Source organism: Vicia villosa, linkage group LG2 (assembly GCF_029867415.1).
Source record: "Vicia villosa cultivar HV-30 ecotype Madison, WI linkage group LG2, Vvil1.0, whole genome shotgun sequence".
Taxonomy (NCBI): Eukaryota; Viridiplantae; Streptophyta; class Magnoliopsida; order Fabales; family Fabaceae; genus Vicia; species Vicia villosa.
In genome coordinates, this window is record NC_081181.1 from 228,155,961 (window position 1) to 228,175,814 (window position 19,854).

Below are 19,854 nucleotides of genomic sequence, written 5' to 3' on the forward strand. Positions count from 1 at the left end.
CACAATCATGTATCCAATTAAAACACAATTTTAATTAAAAAAAACTAATATGTCATGGCAAGTGTAAGAATTTTGATTGGTTGTATGTGTAAAATTTGTTCACACTGTCAGTGCACTACCTTTAAACTCTTTCTTTTTTATGTTATTTTAATATTTCTTTTGCTTTTATATTAGAATAATTTAAAATTGTTACATTTAAATATTTAAATTTAATTTTTTTTTAAGTTTAAAAAAATAAAATTTAAATAAAATATTAATATATGAAGTAAAGTTGTGGGATCCAATATCAGTTCTTTAAAGTTGCACCATTGAAGTGAAAATTAAAAGAGTTATTTCAAGATGATGTGTCTTAATTGGTCCCACAAAAAACCCAAAAATAAATTGCACAATTGGATATGCTCTAATGAAAACATGTGTTTTCCGCAAGTTTTCATTTTATAGATATCAAACAAAAAATTGAAACAGGAAACGGAAACAGGTTTTACAACTTTTCTATTTTTAGTTTTTAAAGCTGGAAAACAAAACTATTTTGTTAAAAAGATTTTATCAAACAAATTCTTCAGTTTTTACTTTTTAAAAATTGAAAAACAATTTTATTGAAAAAAAAAACCAGCTGATCGCAATTTTTCAGCAAACAGGCCCTTACTCTCTTAAATAATTAAAATTTGCAGAAAAAAATTAAATTAATTTTGTTACCCTTTTTTAAAATAATTTAAATTAAAAAAGTGATGTGTATAATGTGATTATGAGTCGTGTTGTAATTGTTGGGTTGCAATGATTGTACAGGTCATCATTTTGTAATTATCGTTTACTTCTTCATCCACCTGTCCTTCAACTCTTCTGCATCTCTAACTCCCTCCCTCCCACAACACAAAAACCAATCCCGATTCCCAGATTTTTCCAATTCTTCATCCATGGCTTCTCGCCGGCGCATGTTATTAAAAGTCATCATCCTCGGTGATAGCGGGTAAATTTCCCCTTTCCCCCTATTTTTTTCCAATTTGAATTCCATCAACAAAAATGGCTGATCAAAGATTAGGTTATTGCTACATTCGAATTTGGAATTATGGTTTTAGATTCAATCGATTTGTAGCTTTATGGATCACAATTGTTGTTAATTAGTTAGGTTTTGTTTGCTAATTGGTATTTTATTTTTGTTTTGTAGGGTTGGGAAAACTTCATTGATGAATCAGTATGCTGCAAAACTCTCTTTTGTTTGATAATGTTATTTACCATGATTTGTTTGATTAATATTCTTGTGTTGAAATGATTGAATATTCCTGTATGTGCTAGGTATGTGAATCGAAAGTTTAGTAATCAGTATAAAGCTACCATTGGAGCTGATTTTCTCACCAAGGAAGTTCAGTATGAAGATAGGTTGTTCACATTGCAGGTAAGATTTAGGAGAATGTCATGTTTCTTTTTCGATGCGAGAATATTTTTGGTGCATGCTGTTTTATTTAATAGTGCAATTTTACTTGCTTGTCATTTTGCTCTGCTATGCGTAGCCGGTCCCAAGACTGGATAAAAGGAGAGAGTTATGTTAGGTAGTCGATAGCCAACGTATAACTTTGTGGAATCTCTATGACATGGATCAACTAGGTAATGAGAGTAGGTCAGATGAAGAGAAGTCAAACAACTAAAGGTGGAGGAAGACCTAGAAAAACTGTAAGAAAAATTATTCTGAAAGACCTCGAGATTAGCGATTTGGGTAGAAGTTTGGTCTTGGATAGAACATTATGGCGAAAGTTGATCCATGTAGCCGATCCCACTTATTGTTGTTTGGACTTGGCTGGCTGTTTTATTTTCTTATTTCCTTATTACCTTGTATCTAATCTAAGTCAGTTTTTGTCACCTCAATAGCACGTTACGAGTTAGTTATATGACATGTTTTAGGATCTATAAAGGTCTGATACTTAATATGGTACATAGACAAGGCAACACAGATTCTGAAAAATTCTTAAAACTCAATATACAATATGTTTGAATAATTTACAACAACAACCTAGCCTTATCCCACTAAGTGGAGTCGGCTACATGGATCAACTTTTGTCATAATAATTTATCCATGACCATGTTTCTATCCAAATCATTAATTTCGAGATCTTTTTTAATAACTTCTCTTTTAGTTTTTCAAGGTCTTCCTCTAGCTTTAGTTATTTGACCAAGTTAACATGAATAAGTTAACATGAATTTTTTACATACATATCCCTTACTTAATGCATAATATGGGGATATTAGGTTGGTTTGGTGATTTAGGTGAGAGAGTTAAGGAGGTAAGGGATAAAGAGGTCGAGGTTCGATTTCCACCCCCAAAATAATACTAACATTTGCCATTTCATAAAAGAAACATAAATGCATATTGTTTGTAAAACCACCAATATTTCTAAGTAATATGTGAATTTTAGTTTATATGCACTATCTTCCGTTCTCATTTGAATGGGCTTTTTACTTCTAATTCTAAAATAACAACAACAACCATCATTTGATTAAAATAACGCTTGTTTTTTGATTTAGATATTGTGCTTGTCTGTTTGTTCAATTGAATACTTGCCATTGTGCTTGAGATGTGATGCCATGGTTGGGTTAAGTGCATACTTCTCTTTGCTGCATAAAGGAATCAATGCTTTAGTTTACTATGGACCATTACATTGATTCAATAACCAACAACAAACAAGCCTTATTCCACTAAGTGGGGCCGGCTAGATTGATTCAATAATCACCAATTTTTTTGATTAAATTGATCTTTTTTCTTAATATGTATACTATATGGGAGATCGTATTTTTTTGATTGCTCACAGTTCACTTTCATTTAGGAGAATTTATTATTTGTAATCATCCAAAATAAAGATGTTCTCCTTGTATTCGTAGATCTGGGATACTGCTGGTCAAGAGAGGTTTCAAAGTCTTGGCGTGGCTTTTTACCGAGGTGCAGATTGCTGTGTCCTTGTGTATGATGTAAATGTCATGAAATCTTTTGAAAATCTTAACCACTGGCGAGAAGAATTCCTTATTCAGGTAATTTTTAATCTGACTTTTGAGTGATCTTAATACAGTTTCCAAAGGACGGTGATTAACATTATATACCTAATTGATTTGATTTTCAGGCCAGTCCATCTGACCCTGAAAACTTCCCATTTGTGGTGTTGGGAAACAAAGTAGATGTTGATGGTGGGAATGGCCGTGTTGTAAGTCATTTATCGTCTCATAAAATAATCACTTCGGAACATATATAAAAGATATTTTTCAGAATTCAACCATGTGTAATTAATAGATGTTCTTCCCCCTGGAAAGGGGTTTGGTTTACACTGTGTATGGGAGATTAATTCTACAACTCTTCATTTCTTGTTATCCCTTCTGTTTAGGTTTCTGAGAAGAAAGCAAAGGCATGGTGTGCTTCCAAGGGAAACATACCATACTTTGAGACCTCTGCAAAGGAGGGATTCAATGTTGAAGCTGCTTTTGAGTGTATAACAAAGAACGCTCTCAAGAATGAACCTGAAGAAGAAGTGTGAGTCCTCGTAAAGTTTAGTGTTTTTTTAACGCACATTGTTAACTGTGAACCATCTATGAACTTTTATTAGCAGCATTAAGAATATTATAGATGGCAAGGGAGAGAAGGAAAAAAAAAATACTAGTATCTGATTTTAAGATATAGTGGCTTTGATTTATTTTTGTTTTTCATTTTACCAATATGAAAGAATGTAAAAGTTGCTATGCTATTTCAATTTGAGCACTAGCTAGCTTCAAGTAATTCTCTCTTAGGAGGATGGTTGGAGCGATGTCCTGGATATTTGATTTGATCACTGGTTGTTGATTATGACAGATACATGCCTGAAACGATTGACGTTGGTGGCGGTGGACGGCAACAGAGGTCAACAGGCTGTGAATGTTGATAAGAGTTCTTTGAATAGTCAGCTTCACATGCAAGATTGGTGCCAAAATACTGTTTCGATCAAATTGGTGATATATTCTGCATCCTCCAAATTGGTGATATAGTCTGCATTTTCATCAATGAAAAACCTAGGAAAACTTGTCCTTCTTGTATCTCACTAGTGGCTTAGATTTTCTTCTTGTATTTCAGCAATGATATTTGTAATAAATGTTGACATCTTATTTTTCATCAGTAAATATATGCTGAAACTTTCTTAAGTGTACCATTTTTTAATCAAGTATATTACTGTACTTTATAAAAAATTGAGGTCAAATATGTTACTTGAAAATGTATTATGTTCATTAGGCGCATGAGATTGCATTTCGTGAGTGATATGATACTGATGTGACAAATTTTCTTTCATAGAAATGTTTTTAATCACTTTGGATCTTCTCTTTTATTTCTTTCTCCTTCCTCTCTATCTCTCTTAATTTCACTGTCTCTCTTATTATATTTTTGTTTTTTTAATGATGAGTGAGAGTGTGATTAAGAGAGATAAAGAGTTTGGAGAGAAAAGAAGAGAAAAATGAATAAGATGATCCTGGTCCTATTTAATCATCATCATGACATGTTTGAAAGGGTTTGGGTCCCCTCATTTCTCTCTCTCTATTCTCTTAACTCTATCTCCTTCTTTATTTCACTCCCCTATTCATTATAAATGAGGGATATATAGAGTTTGGAGAGAAATACAACAAACTATGTCTTATCCCTCCAAATGGGTCGACTACATGAATTAATTTTTGTCATAATGTTTTATCTAGAATTATGTTTCTATTTAAATTATTAAATCCGATATCTTTATAAAAAGTTTCTTTTATAGTTTTTCTAAGTCTCTCTCTTTCTAATTGTTTAAATTCTCTCAATTTAATCTACTCTCCTTTCTACATAATTTATTGGTCTCCTCATTACATGTTCAAATCACTAAAGTTTATTTTTCAATATCTTTTTTTATTATAAGTGCTACCCCAACATTCTATCCCTTACAACACGCCAGATTTTAATGCAATCCTATAAAAATTTCCCTTCAACTTGGGTAGGACTTTTACACATGAAAACCCTGAAAATAAGAGATAGGATTAAAAGATATAAACCCTGAGAATAAGAGATAGGAATGGGAAGATATCTTTGAGCAATTGAATATTGACTCTCACTATTTGATGAGTTGGAGCTTCACTTTAGGATCATGCATCTCGTGTATTCATTAATTATTACGTCTGTTTAGATTTGATGGTTTCTCTTTACACTCAGTGCCGGTGTATGTGGTGGGGTTTGACATCAAATTTAGTTGTCTGTTTTATTTTGTGATAGAGACATCTACTTAAATTTTGGTTGCAAGTTTGACATATTTGCATGTATCATATGAATTATGTGTTTCACTTTCATTTACAAGAGTATTGTTCTTTACAAAACTTTTACACTCTTGTTAAAGAAATTTCCCTCTTATGAATTATGTGTTTCCGTCTTATGAATGTATTTTATAGGGGATGTTTTCTATAAGCTTTGAATGGAGAAATATGGACCAGTACACAGTTCATCACTACTCAAGCTTTTTGCCATTTTGCAGTGAACTAACTCTGAAAACAATCTAAGTTACATCTGGTTCACCCAAAAAAGAAGGGGAATCTGAACAAAGTTTGAAAATGCTCAAGTAAATTATCCTAATTTATATATTTTCCACAATGTTTCTTTTCTAGAAGTTAACTACTTTTCTCTCGCAACATTTTTCGTTTAATCTATAGCTCATCTTTCGCGACTTCATTCTTGACTTTTATGTGTTTCTTGATCAATGTGGCCAATTCTTTCAAACTAGCTTTTGTAGGAAGCTTGATCTGCATAAAACAAAGGTTGCGTTATAGAATCGAGGTAATTATATTAATTAAAATTCTATCATCAAAATCACGGTGCTAATAAGTAATTACCGGATTTGTCTTATCATTTGCTTTGTAAAGCAAAAGTGTCGGGAACTCATTCACCTGAAACATTAAAAAAAGTTAAACTCACTTTCAATTAATAAAACTTCGATCATAATTATTATCAATATTGTTCAGAGTTTTGTTTATCATTAAATAGAATAAAACTGAGACAGCAAATTTTTTAATGACACTTACTTGCAGTTTTGGATGTTCATTTACTGAAGCATCTATCCTCGAAAATAGTAGATTACTTGATCCTTTGTAGTGCTTTGCCAATTTCTCTACTTGCTTGCTTGTGTCCTCACAGTTGAAACACCAAGGTGTGAATACCTGTTTTACAGTAATGACTCGCGAGTTAAAATCAACTGATGCATAAGCAAATAAGCAATAAGACAGGCTTTTAATTGCATACGAAAATGCTCTTATTGAATTCTGTGAAATAGAGGTGTCTGCAAATTGATATGTGACAGAATTTGGACACGCGCGTTATTGTTTCGGTTAAGTGTACCATTTAATTCATTGAAGTGTTAACAATCGATGCATAGAAGAGACATAGAAGAGAATAAAACTTCACAAACCTCTAAAATCACGTCCTTCTCGCTGTTCAAAACTTCGTCATCAAATGTTTTTCCGACAACAACTTGGACACTAGCTTCAGTCTGCAAGTTGAAATGCCATTACCATATACAAATGAATGAAGCAGAAATATTTTACATATAAATCGATTTAATTGCTTAAATTGAAAGGCTAATAAAGAACCGCAAACAATGCAAAGGAAAACTATGCGGAAAAATGTCAAATGGTCCTCACGTTATCTGGTATTGGCTGCGACTTGAAATAAGTTGACAAAGAACCTTGCACAAGATTATTGCAGAACTCCTGCATAAGTCCATGTTAGCATTAATTAGATTCGTTCATTAGGTGATCGTTCAATGGGTGATTAATATGAACAGAAGATAATACTTCAATATTGCTTCGTGTTGGTTTTGACTCCAACAAAAACTTTGAGGTCATTCCTTTATCAAATGCAGCTACCACAGTATTTGTTGAATCTTCAAGTCCAAACATTGTTAGAAAGGGCTTTGCGAGGTCCTCGTCGTTAATATCAACATATATAAACATTATCTGCATTTGAAGGAAAAGTTTAGATCAGAAAGTTGCATGAAGGTTTCGAGGCTCCAAATCCAAATGCAGGTCAACTAACTAACTACCTTGGACTTGAAAGTTCTTGCTACTTCTTGAAGTGGATCAAGAAGATTCTTGAAGTCGTCGTTATTTGCAAAAACAAAAACCTAGAGAATAATAAAAAGTTAACTTTAGCTATTAATATTAAGCTTGAACATAAACATAAATGAATAAATAAGTGTAAATCATCAACCTGGTGCTTGATTGGGCTGGAGTAGACTCTGACAGAATTCATTTCAGTCATTTTTGTAACTAATGGAAATTTGTTGTAGCCTAAAAACTCGATTATTTCATCCGACGTGAAAGCTCCATCTGCAACATAACCAATAAAGTTTTTCCTATTTCCTTAGTAAGTCCTGACTATTTGGTTTCGATGTTTGGAGAAAATCAAGTGAAAGCAATTTTTTCATGGCGTGCATAAACAAGCATATTTCTATGTCTATGATCAATGTCATACAAATTCGACTAAGTTATACATTGGCTGTCAATTTGGTAAAATTTCAACTAGTTTTGTGTTGTATCGGTTTAGCTTTTATCTTTTAATGTAAAAAGACTAGAATTAATTTGAGTTAGAGAAGTAGCAAAGAAAGACTCACCATATGCGGTGTATCTTTCAGGTTCGCTCTTAACAATCCCAAGGAAGTAACCAGTAGGCTTTATATCTGGATAAAGAATTCGGGCAAGCTCCACCTTACTCACTTCAACAAATTGAGTTTCATTATCGGACTTTGCAGCACTCACAAATTCGTCGTATTCAGGGCCCTGGAGTTTTAATACAAAATATGCTATAATACAAAGTACCAAGTAACATAAATAATGTAATTTTGAAATTCAGTGTTTCTTTAAGAGAAAATATCACTTACCTCAAATTTATCAAACCGACCAATGAGAAAAGTGTGATACTTTTTCAGAAATTCCTCTGCTGCTTTCTCCGTACCTATCCGAATAACAGGCGCACCGGTCCTTTTTCTTGCCCATATGACTATATCATCACTGAAAGCATCATAGAAACACCTCCGCATTTAAACATTTCAAGTGATTCGCGTAATTTATTTCATAAATAGTTAAACAATTATCGGAGCATTGAGGTGTTGTTTTTCCGATAATGAGTTTTAAGACAATATTCGCAACCACAATTCAGGATGGGACATCTAGGTTTTTGATGTCTCTATAACCATACCGAGACAAGGATTAAGGTTGCATCAGCCACATATTGACTACAAATTTTCCTGGTATCAAAGATCGCAAGGTGACCTCAATTTAAGACTTTGATAACAAGGGCATCATCAAAACAAATCAATATTCAATAAACAAGTCTCTAGAAAGCACAAACCAACACTGCCACCAAGCACATACTAGTAGCAGAAAAATGTAAAATTGAAAGCACTCCTCGGACACCAAGGTGCATCACAAAAACATCTCAACATATAAACATTTCAAGAGATTCAAGCAATTTATCAAATAAATGGCTCAACATTGATCGGTGCCTTAGGGTCATTCTTTCATATAACAAATAGGGTTTAAAACAAGGGCCACAGCCACAATTCCGTCTAATCCTAGAGGACTAATCTCACCGTTCACTAGCAGGGTCCATTTTGATATGTATTAATATTAACTAGTCCAACACAAAGATTGTTTGCACCTAGCGGGATTGAACCTAAGAGGAAATCACTCTCAGGTTCCAAGTCTTCACCAACCGGACAACCCGTTATAAACCATGGTAATTAATGTAGAATTAAAATCAATGATCCATACACAGAACCAACAAGATAAATAAAGTTTAAGGGAAGAAAAATTAATTACCTTGTGAAACCGCCAGAGTAAGGCTGAGAGGTGCCATTAACAAAGAGAAGCAAAGTAGGGAACCCTTTGATCCCAAGAAAGGAACCCGATTTAGGATACCTATCAGCATCCACCTTAGCCAAAACAAGAGAACTCCCAAACTCCTTCAAAGAATTAGCAGCCTCAGCAAAATGGGGCATAAGTTCAGCACTTCTAGAACACCAAGGGGCATAACCCAAAACAAGAACAAACTCATACCCATTCACAATCCTCTCTGTGTTATCATTGTTAAGCTCATGAACGATCCTTTGAGCTTTGGTTAAAACCTCTGCTTCAGATGATTTCACACCGCTGGCTTCTGTTTCACGCTCTAATTCATCGTCCAATGCTAAGAGTTCGTCGAATTCATCCACATCGGAACATTGTGTAATGGTGTTGAAAGTGAGTAATAGGAGAAGGGTGAGAGAGAAATGGAGGAGGGATTTTGGCATGGTGAGATCAAGATCTGATGGGGTTTGGGAAAAGGTTAGAACTTTGGCCAAGATTTAACAAAAGAGAAGTGGTGAATTATGAATATATAGATATGAGTGAGTGTGAATTGAGGAGAAAAAGTAGTAAAACAGACAAACTATGAACACGCCTAAATTTCAGGGTCCCATGTTAACAAGATTTGAGGGAAGTGATTGTGTGCTCGATTTGTTGACTAAATAAAAGCTTCATTTTTAATTCAACTAAGTAAATACACATTTTAATAAGAGTTTAATAAATATACACCAGCAATGTAAAATAAATTTCAAAAAGTGGTGGTGCATTTTTAAAATAAGAGTTAGACTATGATGTTATTTATTGGACTTGAGACCTCACACACAACATAAGAGAGGAGGAATGATTTGTGTGGTATGGAAAAATTTAATTTTGAAAACTTTTGGCAAGTAGAATCAGAGATCAAAATCATTTTTAAAAACTAAGCAGTGGAAAGTAAATTGTGGAAATAAAATAGTTAAGGAAATAAGAAGAACATAAAAAATTATACAAGTTCATAAAAATTGATCTTGAGAGTTTCCAATAATAGTTGATAGCTTTTAATAAAAAAGGCTTACAAACCATTTTATATAAGGAAATGATGGTTGATCTTCAACCAAATATTACAAGATCATATATATGGGCTTTTGCGTCTTTTATCCAATATATTCCTGAGAGTGAAGTGGCCAAACTTCATTCTCAACGGTGGATTGAAGGGGTTGGTCTTCTTTCCACGAACAGAGACCTTGAAGCGGTTAGTCTTCAAGTTTCAAAATATCCGAGCTTAATATCTTTGGTTTTACCAGGACAAACCAAACAACCTACGAGAGTTTGTCAGACCTAATCTCTAATCTATGAAGATTTTAATACCAAGCTAATCTTCAGTCTATCTTGGGTTTGACCATGCTAACCAAGAACCAATGAAGATTTTAACAGTGGCTAATCTTCAGCCAAAAATCTAGGACTGATCACACAATCTCCAAACCAAAACTTTTATCGGACTTAGCTTAGAAACCATAAATAATCCTTAATTGGGAATTATTCAACCAAGGTGTATACAAAATATTCCCTTGGTGAAATTTACAATTCTACCATTTTCAAAATTACAAAAGTATCCTCACTTATAGAAGAATTTTTCTCACAAAAGCATTTGACTATAATATCTAGTGAGAGAAAGTTAAATAAAACTTTAGAGAGAGAGAAAGTGTGTGTGTGCGCGCATGAGAGATGGAAGTGTCAAAACATGATTCTGGATGGTTTGAAATGATAAAACGAGCCTCCATTTATAGGCTTAAGGTTTGCCAAAAAAAAACGGAATTTGCAATCAATGCATTTTGTCGTTAGCTGGTCGATTATAAAGCAAAATGCTAATCGATTAGATGTTTAAAAACTTATAAGTTCTCGAAATGGAAATTTAAGATATATAGTCGTTGTATAGAATCAAGGTTCGTTCAAACTAGCGTGGGCTTCAAGTTTGTGCATTTTTAATCGATTGACTTTATGATCTAATCAATTAGAAAAGTCAAATTTCGCCCATGACTATTTTGACTGCTCCCAATTCATCGATTACAACTTCCATATGTTTTTCAAAGTGTTTTATTTTGGTAAAGCATTTTGAAAGAGATTTTAGTGTGTGTGCTTATAATCTTATACTTTTACGGAAAATCTCCTTTGCTTACATAAGTTCACTCACTCACTTACTAAATTACGAGATTAACTTCTTTTCTACAAGCCCTTTTGTCAGATACTATCTTTTGTGTTAACACTACTTGAGATCTCTCGAGGCTTTAGATTATTTTCATTTTTTTTTGTCTTCTTTGGATAGTCAAAATCATCAAACCATAACACTTGAGTTTGCACTGTGCTTAACTTATCATTAGTTGTCCTTATAGTTGTCATCATCAAAAGCTGATATCTTAGTTAAAAGTCTATCACTTGCAAAATAAAGTTCCACAGTGCGTTCTCATGCAAGCATGCTTATGAAGTATGAGACAAGGTGCCAAATCATTTTCATTCAAAAATTAAAGCTTGAGTTCACCAATTAAGAGCAAAATCAAATAGTAGCAAGTAAGGTAATTGTTCAATCTCTGAGTACGTCCTTCAAATTCAAGCTACAGTTGATTCTTTGTTAGTTATTGGAGATCCTATATTTTAAAGGGACCAAATAGATGGAGTTATTCAAAGTTTATTTGAAGAATACAATTCTTTTATTACGATGATCTATGGAAAGGTGGAACCAATTAATATATATATATGATGTTGATGCATTTCTATATGTTAAAGAAGCACAATTGTACAAGTTTCACCAAGAACATTCAAGTCCTAGTGTAATTGGAAATGTTGCTCAAACCATAACTATCATGGTAGAGCTTGGTGTTGCTCATACACATTGAAGTCCTAGCTTGGTGTTGCTTGTATGGTTTATTGATGATAATGAATTGTACTCCTTCAATAATCTAGCTTTAAAATTCTCAAATAAAATCATTTGTAGTCAGTCTCATAACTTAGGTCCTATTGTAAATAACATTAGTGCTAGTCTTAGGCCTTATAATGCAATTTGAGTTTCTAATAATGTTGCCATTTGACACTCTAGGTTAAGGCATGCGAATCCTAGACCCATACACAACATACTTGACTTGTGTACTATAAATGTGAGTAGTAAAAACTCTTTTGATTTTTGCAATTCTATTTTTCTTGGAAAATATCATAGTCTGCATGCTCCTATGTCTCAAACTAAGTAAATTTGTTCCTTTGAACTTATTTATACCGACTTGAGGGGGTCATCCTCTACTCCCTATAGTAGTGGTTATTCCTACTATATTACTTTTGTAGATACATTTACAAGATACACTCGGGTTTATCTACTTAAACAAAAAAGGGGATGCTCTATCTGCCTTCAATTTGTTTCAAAGCTATGCTAGGACTCAATTCAATGCCAATATCAATGTTGCCCAATCCGATTATGGGGAAGAATTAAGGCCTTTCACCAAGTATCTTAATGAACTTGGCATTGTGCATATGCTAACTTGTCCTCATACTTTTCACCAAAATGGAACAATGGATATAAATCACAAGAAAATAGTTGAAATGGTCTCACCTTGCTTGCTCATGCATCATTGCCAATCAAATTTCGGGATCATAGTTTGACAACAATTGTTTACCTGATTAATAGTCTTCTTACAACCGCCATGTTTAAGTTCCCATCATCTTTCCTTACCTTTCACAATAATTTACCTGACTATAAGTCACTCAAAGTGTTTGGTTGTGCATATTTTCCACTTCTAAGGTCTTACAACCAACATAAACTGCAATTTAAGAGCTCTCAATGTATATTTTTGGGGTGTCTCCAACACATAAAGGTTATAAATGTATGTACAAGAAAAAAAGAATTTTATATCAAGAGATGTGGTGTTCAATGAAACTGAGTTTCCTAATTATGACTTCTATCTCACAACTTTGTGTTAGGAAATTCATAGCAAGCTCAAAGTAGTTCTACTTTACCTCTATCTTTGTGTAGAACACATTACTTTGCAGAACAGGCCCTACATAAAGAAAAACCTAAACCTGCATAAAAAAAAAACACACTACCTCTTACATTAACACAATCAATTACTTAACCCTATAATGGCCAGTTTCCTAAACTGAGCCAGCTGGTCCAAACCAGGATCTACATGTTGAAAAAACTCATGAACTATCAAACATTCCAAACAATTCTCAAACTGTCATAAGTAGATCTACTCATAATGATATCACTGCACAAAATCCTAGCCCATCTTGGTCTGCACATATCCTAGTTCACAAGTCACCTCAAGAAAGTGAAAGTACTTTCTCTTTCTGTCACTAGTTCACATCTCAGTCCACTAAGTCCTATCTTCTTCTTTTCACAATCAACCTCCCAACAACTAACTCTTTGTCACTCTTTGTCAGTAACCATTATATGCTTACAAGAGCAAAAAATGGTAAATCCAAATCCTAGATATTCCTTGTTCACTCAAAACTTAGCACCACAAAGCAGGCTTTACTTTAACCTGAGTGGTTTAAAGTCATGAAGTTGAGTACAACTCACTTATAAAGAATGGCACTTCAACCTGAGTGGTTTTGATTTTCATGAAACCTTCTCTTATCGGAACTGCATTTTGAAAGTCAGTTAGGATGGTTGTAAAGTAGTTAAGAAAGTTAGTTAGAGTAACAAATTATATGGCTTGTACCTAATTCTATGACTTGTATATATAGTCTTGAACCATTTATATACTTTGTAATGAACTAATCCATCAATACAAGAATACAAGAAAATATCTTGTACAAGCTTTCTCTCTATAATGCTACATAGTTCATTCATTGAACCAATATTAAGAAACGTAATAAATAAGTGAAAGATAATTGTAATTTTATTAAACTTCATATACAATTGATTGAGTGAAAGAGGGAGTATAAACATAAAATTGTACATGCACTTATTTGCACAAAACTCACATGAGTAAAATACAGATTGATTAAGAAACCCCTCTTGCAAATGGAGTTCCTCAAGCTCAAAAACACTCACAAACTATATGTTACAATCTCATCATCATACATGAACTCTCCCAAAATGAACAAACCAAATCACTCATATGTGCATGAATCCTTCTTGAACTTAATAGGCTTTGTTCCTGAAGAATTAATAACCAAAGGACACGCGACTTCCTTATGATGCGTCGTCCTTACCAACTTCCCAACAACATCTCCGCGCGAACTGATTTCAAACTTCAACACAAGTGCTACTTCAACGCTACCCGTTTGCGAAACTGTCATGCTTGATCCAGCTCCATAAAGTGGAATCTTGTTACCTTCCAAGTTCACTGATACCAACCGGTGACTCTTTCGTGGCTGATAGTGTTTCTTCAACTGCAAAAGTAGACGAAAACTTGTTACTTGCGTCCCAAGAAAAGCATTACTTGAATTAGTTAATGTAGATGTTAAGAATGATCGATCTTACCTCGCCGGTTGCGATACTGATTTCTGAGTAAACAAGATTGATGGGTGAAGAGTGGACATGGATGCCAAAAAATGTAGCAGGGTTATAGATGTTCATGTGCATAGTGCTATTGAGTGTCAGAATTTTTGTTGGCACACCAGTGAAATCTGTACCCTCCCAAACATATAGATTATGTACTGTCAAGCTCTGCATGATTAATTCATAATCACAATGTCAAAGAAGATTAAAAGTGGCAAATATATACTACAATACTAATCAAAGCCGTTTCAAGTTTTTGGAGGCTCTGTGTAACTTAGCCGCAGTTTATGTAACTGTGACAAACTTTGGGTCATGTGCGGTAGTCCGGCTTATACGCTCTCAATGTTGGCACTGATACTAATTTTATTGAAAAGTGATTTCTCCAAACAAAACAGTAGAAGTATATTATGTGTGTTGAAATACAGATACGCAATATTACTATTGTGTAAGAAAAGTCATTAAACAGATTCTGAATTAGCATTTATTTGCTCTTGATGGCTTCATCAGAAAGTTGGTCCCCAAAGGAAAGTCACAACTACTTATGTGGTTCATGTTTAAATGGGAAAGTAGAGAAGAATTGAATGAAGCCCTCTTTAGATAAACACCTTAAATAAGTGCTTATAATATAAGCACTTATAAAATAAGTGCTTATACATAGGCTCTTTCTTAACAAAATATATAAAAAAAGTAAAGCTGTTTTCATATCAGTATTATGAAGAACTTATAGAAATAAGTTGAAAATAATTTATAGACATGCCATAAGCTGTTTTCATAATAATCTCTTTCAAACAGGCTTAAGACTAACAAAACTGCTTACCTTGACAGTAACTTCTGCTTTGTAAGGTCTGCTAGCACCCCAAATGATCAAACAAAACACAGTAAAAACAACCACAAAAGTAAACACTGCAATCAAAGCTTGAAACCGCCTCGCGAAAGCCTTATCCTCGAATTCTCGATAAGAACCTTCTTCAAGAATCACACCACACTCCGGCCACCCTTTATCATTCCTCTTCCTACCGCCTTTCCTACTCGAAGACGACCTGAAAATCCCCGAAAACCTACTACCGGATGAGTTTCTCGAGTGACGCCCGAACGAAGGATGTGAAGGCGACTCCATAGGACTATTCGATATTGGAGTAGCATGCATGACAGATGACTTATCTCCATCATGTGAGTCTCTTGAAGGACTTTGTACATAGTATACAGGTCTCTTTGGAGATCTTGATGGAGATGAAGGAGCTAAACTAGTTATATCAGATTCTGATTTTGCAGATTGCATAGTTACTTATATATAGTGTTATAATTATAACGTACACACTGTGACACACTAAGAAGTTTATGCATGCATGTGTGTGTATATATATATCAGAAAAACTTAGAAGTGGAAACAAATGATGTAATGAAAGAGAATAATGCATAAGTGCTTATGGTTTAGAAGGGTTGGAACTTGGAACCAAACATCACTGGCAGATGAAAGTGTCGGCAGATTGTTTTTATTATATTTTTTTTTTCCAAAAAAAAGTGAAAAGAAAGTTATTATATATGTTGTCCTTTTTATTAATGTGGGACACTAGCACTTCTGGGTGCTTCAATTATAGGAGTTGGTGAAATTACCTAATTGGATTCCAGGTATTACTGTTTTTTTGTCTTGCTATGCAAATTGCAGTGTGTGTTTGATTTGTTGTGTGTATTTTTTAGGTAGGTTTTATGATGTATGGTTGTGTTGGATTAAAGTATAGTGATAATGTTTAATGAATGAACAACCAAATAATAAGTAGATGTTAATTATGGTAGACTTGACTTGGAGTTGATTTAATTAATATAATGGCTTATAGAAGAATAGTATGTAATGATTGTTGGTTTTGTCTAACCGACAATTTTCTATACTGTTAGAGATATTTTCATACCCGTGATAAAATAAGATATGATAATATAATCGAAATATGGTAATAGAAATCATGGAAGAATGTAGTGTTGTATTTTTTTGATCATGCAGTGAGTGATATGATATGAAATGAAATGAAATTCATCATAGACACTGCTTGTAGTCCTTCTCTTCCTTATGTGTGGTGTGGATGTAGGCAAAATCCATATAAAAAAAACAGGTAGGTTTGAGTGTTTTACCAAGAATTTTCATATGGAAACACACATAAATTTATATTTTTAAAAACATCAAATAAAAAGAAAGAAAATTTAAATTTTTATTTAAAATTTAATTTTTTTTAATTGAATTTATAGGAGAGGAAAATTTATTTATTTATTTTTTAATTAATAAAAAGTTGTGATTGGTTGTGTGTAAAACAAGATGTTATGGTTGTGTCTGTCTAAAAATTTTCCGCTTTACCAATCTCTTACTAAATATATAATCTTTTGAATTAAATTAAAAAATTTAAATTATATTAGAAAATAATTTACATTGATCAACGTTTTCGAGTTTTTTGTAGTTCATTATCTATATTTCGTTCTTTAACGACTAGAATTTGATTCAATACTTCTAATTTTTTAGTCATCACTTCTTTCTCTATTAATTTTGTCTACAGAGTAATTAATACTTTGCAGAATAAACTAGCAGAGAATGGAGTGTTGGTCGAAGAACTAGAAGCATTGAAACAAATTGACAAAATATTCATTTTGGTATCTTAACTATCGGTCATGGTTCACTTTAGTCCCTTATCTTTTTTTCGTGCCAAATTGGTCCCTTAATTTTCAAAACGATGCAAACAAGCCCCTTCCGTCAACACCATTAGTCAAAATCTGTTAAAAATCTACGTGGCAGTGATAGGTGGATTTGACCAACTATTGTGATGGAGTTAGTGTTAGAAAAACGGATGCTAAAAATTATTTCTAGAATTATAAGTTTAGTTCTTAGTCATCTTCCTCAAATTAACTTTCCCAAATCCAAAACCCCACAACAAGATCTATGCATAATAAAAAAATATAATAAAATCAAAGATGCAAATATCAAACAACTTTTTGTGATGAAATTTGTTTAATAAAAATGAGGAGAAATCATAGAGTTTGTAACTGCATCACATATTCAAACATATCACCATTGATCAATACATCTCATCTGATATAAAACCAGCCTTACCACTTACCTTCACTGAATCACACATCAACTACTCCTTCAACCAACAAACTTGAACCGCACCATACAACAACCAGCAACCGCTTCACACCTGCGATTCAACACAACAAGCCTCCAACAACTTTAAGCAACAACCTCAACACTGCAAGTTTCTAGCCACATGGCTCTCCCATCTGACATACTCTAAATATAAGGACGATGGATCAAAAGGACAATGACGGCGATGACCTGTATACGGTGTCCAGATGACATCATCCAGCGTCAGAGCATCCAGCCTCCGTCTGTACTCCATCAAGGGTGACTCTCTTGGAAGGGTCTTCCTGGCCTTCCACCTCATTGCACAAGAGTTATCAGTCGCACAACGGTGGGTCCTCCGCTCACAGATGCGAGATAAGTGCTCGTAGATCCAACACTGCATAAATAAAAATAATCAAGCCCATGTAAAATATAATAAAACACAAAAAAACCATGTAAGAATACATACCTGTAGAAATCTTAGATAACCAGCAAGCTATTTGGCGTCAGGACGAGAAGCGACATCAAGCGACGTGCATAACATCGTCAGAGCAGCCACTCCTCAAGCCCAACACGGGGTATCAAGGTTGCTGAAAAAGAGTCAGATAGCGGACATCTGTATAATATGCAGACTTGTCCGCAAAGAGAGTACATGCCACTAGATGTAGCATGTACGCCCTAGCGGCAGCCTCGTACCTCCCCGCATCGACAAGCTGCTGATAAATCTTCCTCAACCAAGACATCTTGAGGTGAAAGCCCCAAGTGTCACCGAACTCCTTGAGCACAACCAGCTGATCAACCTCAAACACATCCCTCACCATCTGCACCACCGTCGCGTGGTCTCTATGAACTGGTGTAAAAAATGTACCAACTCTCGGAAGGTGAAACAGGGCACTGACATCATCCATAGTCACCGTCATCTCCCCGAATGTAAGATGGAAGGATGATGTCTCCGGGTGCCATCTCTCTATAAAATCTGATAATAGAGGGGCATCTAACATCGTCAAGGAGCATCCACCAAAGTCCAACAAATAGAACTCCCGAACGATCCTCGCCACCTCCTCAGACATCGGTCCCTCGGGGAATTTCTTCAACTTCGACCCGTGAGAAGTGAGCTTCAGCACTAGACGCTCCTGTAACAAAAAAAAATGCAATTAAAAAAATACAATTAAAATACAATAGTATAAATCAAATTGCATAATAAAAATGAAGCAATGTTACATACCTCGCCCGACCATATCCTAAAAGCGACATGGTCATCATAGCCTGTCAAAACGGACCTGTCAAAAGGTACTCCTGGAAAAGTCTCATCAGTGTGGATTGTTGGCTCTGTAGATGCACTTGTGGTGGTGTCCGTATCATGCACACCACCTCCTCAGCAACTCTCCTCATCAGCCACAGTCACCCGCTCCTCAACCACCATCCCCTCATCAGCAAACATGTACCTCCAACTCAACCCTAGCAACCACCGGCTCAACCCTACCAACATCCTCCCTAGCATCCTCACGAACAACATCCCTAACCCTAGCAACAACCTCAACCCTAGCATCCTGACCAACCTCATCCTGCCCGTCCGCAGTAGTGGAAGTTCTACCACCCCTGCGCCGAGGTGCACATAACCCCCTACCCGCCTGCGCCTCCTCGGCCCTCTGTTTCCGGTTAGAATTGGTCGGAGCAACGCGCCCAACAAGTAAGATTGACGTACCAGCCTCATCAGCATCAGCCCGAGCAAGAACCTCGGCTCTATCGATGACCCGACCCGCAACTGTACCATCCCTGCCTCTAGTCCTCACTGGAAAAAAAATAAAAATATAAGAAAAATATAATTTTATATAAAAAACAAACTATCAGAAATTTCAAATATTTCAAAATTTCCAGTACTTGACAAAATACCAGAAATTTCAAAATTTACGGTATTTTTAAAAATTTATAAAGATACCGGAAATTTTGAAATTTACGGTACGAAATACCGGAAATTTCATAAAAATACCGGAAAATTACTTGTTTTTGCAAAATTTCCGGTACACTGCTCAAGTTTCCGGTATCACCCTAAAATTTGAAAAATCCGGTACTCTTTGCAAATTTCTAACAATGGAATAAATGATTTTGGTTGGGTATTTTGGTCTTTTCAATCTTTTGGGGGGTGCCATGGTTAATTTTTGGGGTGACAAGTAGAATTCTCCCCAAAATAGAACCAAGTGTTAAATTGCGAAAAAAATTAAGGAATTTTTTGGTACACTCATATAGGGTGAAAAGCATATATGAAAATTTCAAAATACTATTCGGATTTGCATATTCAAACGCACCCCAAAGAAATTGGGGATAGGGGTGAATTTGGATATGCATATTCGAACTTACCCCAACGAAAATTTGGGATATCGGTTAATTCAGATATGCATATCCGAACTCATCCCAACGAAAA

General features: G+C 34.6%; 3 protein-coding genes across 3 annotated transcripts; 1 reads left to right on the forward strand and 2 right to left on the reverse strand.

Moving 5' to 3' along the window:
* The first annotated feature begins 762 nt into the window (after nt 1-762).
* LOC131654137 (ras-related protein Rab7-like) lies at nt 763-4,236 on the forward strand. The gene is made up of 7 exons (XM_058924561.1): nt 763-967; nt 1,166-1,192; nt 1,294-1,393; nt 2,872-3,018; nt 3,108-3,188; nt 3,366-3,511; nt 3,827-4,236. Exons 1-7 carry the CDS (start codon nt 915-917, stop codon nt 3,894-3,896), a joined length of 624 nt encoding a protein of 207 aa, XP_058780544.1. The 5' UTR covers nt 763-914; the 3' UTR covers nt 3,897-4,236.
* A 1,236-nt stretch (nt 4,237-5,472) lies between these two features.
* Nucleotides 5,473-9,511, reverse strand: LOC131654136 (protein disulfide isomerase-like 1-6). The gene is made up of 11 exons (XM_058924560.1): nt 8,836-9,511; nt 7,896-8,025; nt 7,629-7,794; nt 7,226-7,344; nt 7,059-7,139; nt 6,811-6,972; nt 6,658-6,726; nt 6,426-6,506; nt 6,043-6,177; nt 5,854-5,907; nt 5,473-5,763 (listed from the first exon to the last, which is right to left on the reverse strand). Exons 1-11 carry the CDS (start codon nt 9,303-9,305, stop codon nt 5,668-5,670), a joined length of 1,563 nt encoding a protein of 520 aa, XP_058780543.1. The 5' UTR covers nt 9,306-9,511; the 3' UTR covers nt 5,473-5,667.
* Nucleotides 9,512-13,698: 4,187 nt separating this feature from the next.
* On the reverse strand, nt 13,699-15,813 carry LOC131654140 (uncharacterized). Its single transcript, XM_058924563.1, has 3 exons — nt 15,147-15,813; nt 14,312-14,497; nt 13,699-14,220 (listed from the first exon to the last, which is right to left on the reverse strand). The coding sequence occupies exons 1-3, from the start codon at nt 15,606-15,608 to the stop codon at nt 13,939-13,941; spliced, it is 930 nt and encodes a 309-aa protein (XP_058780546.1). The 5' UTR covers nt 15,609-15,813; the 3' UTR covers nt 13,699-13,938.
* Between the last annotated feature and the right edge of the window lie 4,041 nt (nt 15,814-19,854).

Bases quoted from the DNA above. Each gene is read 5' to 3' on its own strand.
- LOC131654137 (XM_058924561.1), top strand. From the start codon at position 915: ATGGCTTCTCGCCGGCGCATGTTATTAAAAGTCATCATCCTCGGTGAT. The intron at 1,394-2,871 runs GTAAGATTTAGG...TTGTATTCGTAG, and splicing joins ATAGGTTGTTCACATTGCAG to ATCTGGGATACTGCTGGTCA. The intron at 3,512-3,826 runs GTGAGTCCTCGT...TGATTATGACAG, and splicing joins AATGAACCTGAAGAAGAAGT to ATACATGCCTGAAACGATTG.
- LOC131654136 (XM_058924560.1), bottom strand. From the start codon at position 9,305: ATGCCAAAATCCCTCCTCCATTTCTCTCTCACCCTTCTCCTATTACTC. The intron at 8,026-8,835 runs GTAATTAATTTT...TGATGCTTTCAG, and splicing joins TACTCTGGCGGTTTCACAAG to TGATGATATAGTCATATGGG. The intron at 7,795-7,895 runs GTAAGTGATATT...TTAAAACTCCAG, and splicing joins GTCGGTTTGATAAATTTGAG to GGCCCTGAATACGACGAATT.
- LOC131654140 (XM_058924563.1), bottom strand. From the start codon at position 15,608: ATGCAATCTGCAAAATCAGAATCTGATATAACTAGTTTAGCTCCTTCA. The intron at 14,498-15,146 runs GTAAGCAGTTTT...TTAATCATGCAG, and splicing joins AAGCAGAAGTTACTGTCAAG to AGCTTGACAGTACATAATCT. The intron at 14,221-14,311 runs GTAAGATCGATC...CTACTTTTGCAG, and splicing joins TCAGTATCGCAACCGGCGAG to TTGAAGAAACACTATCAGCC.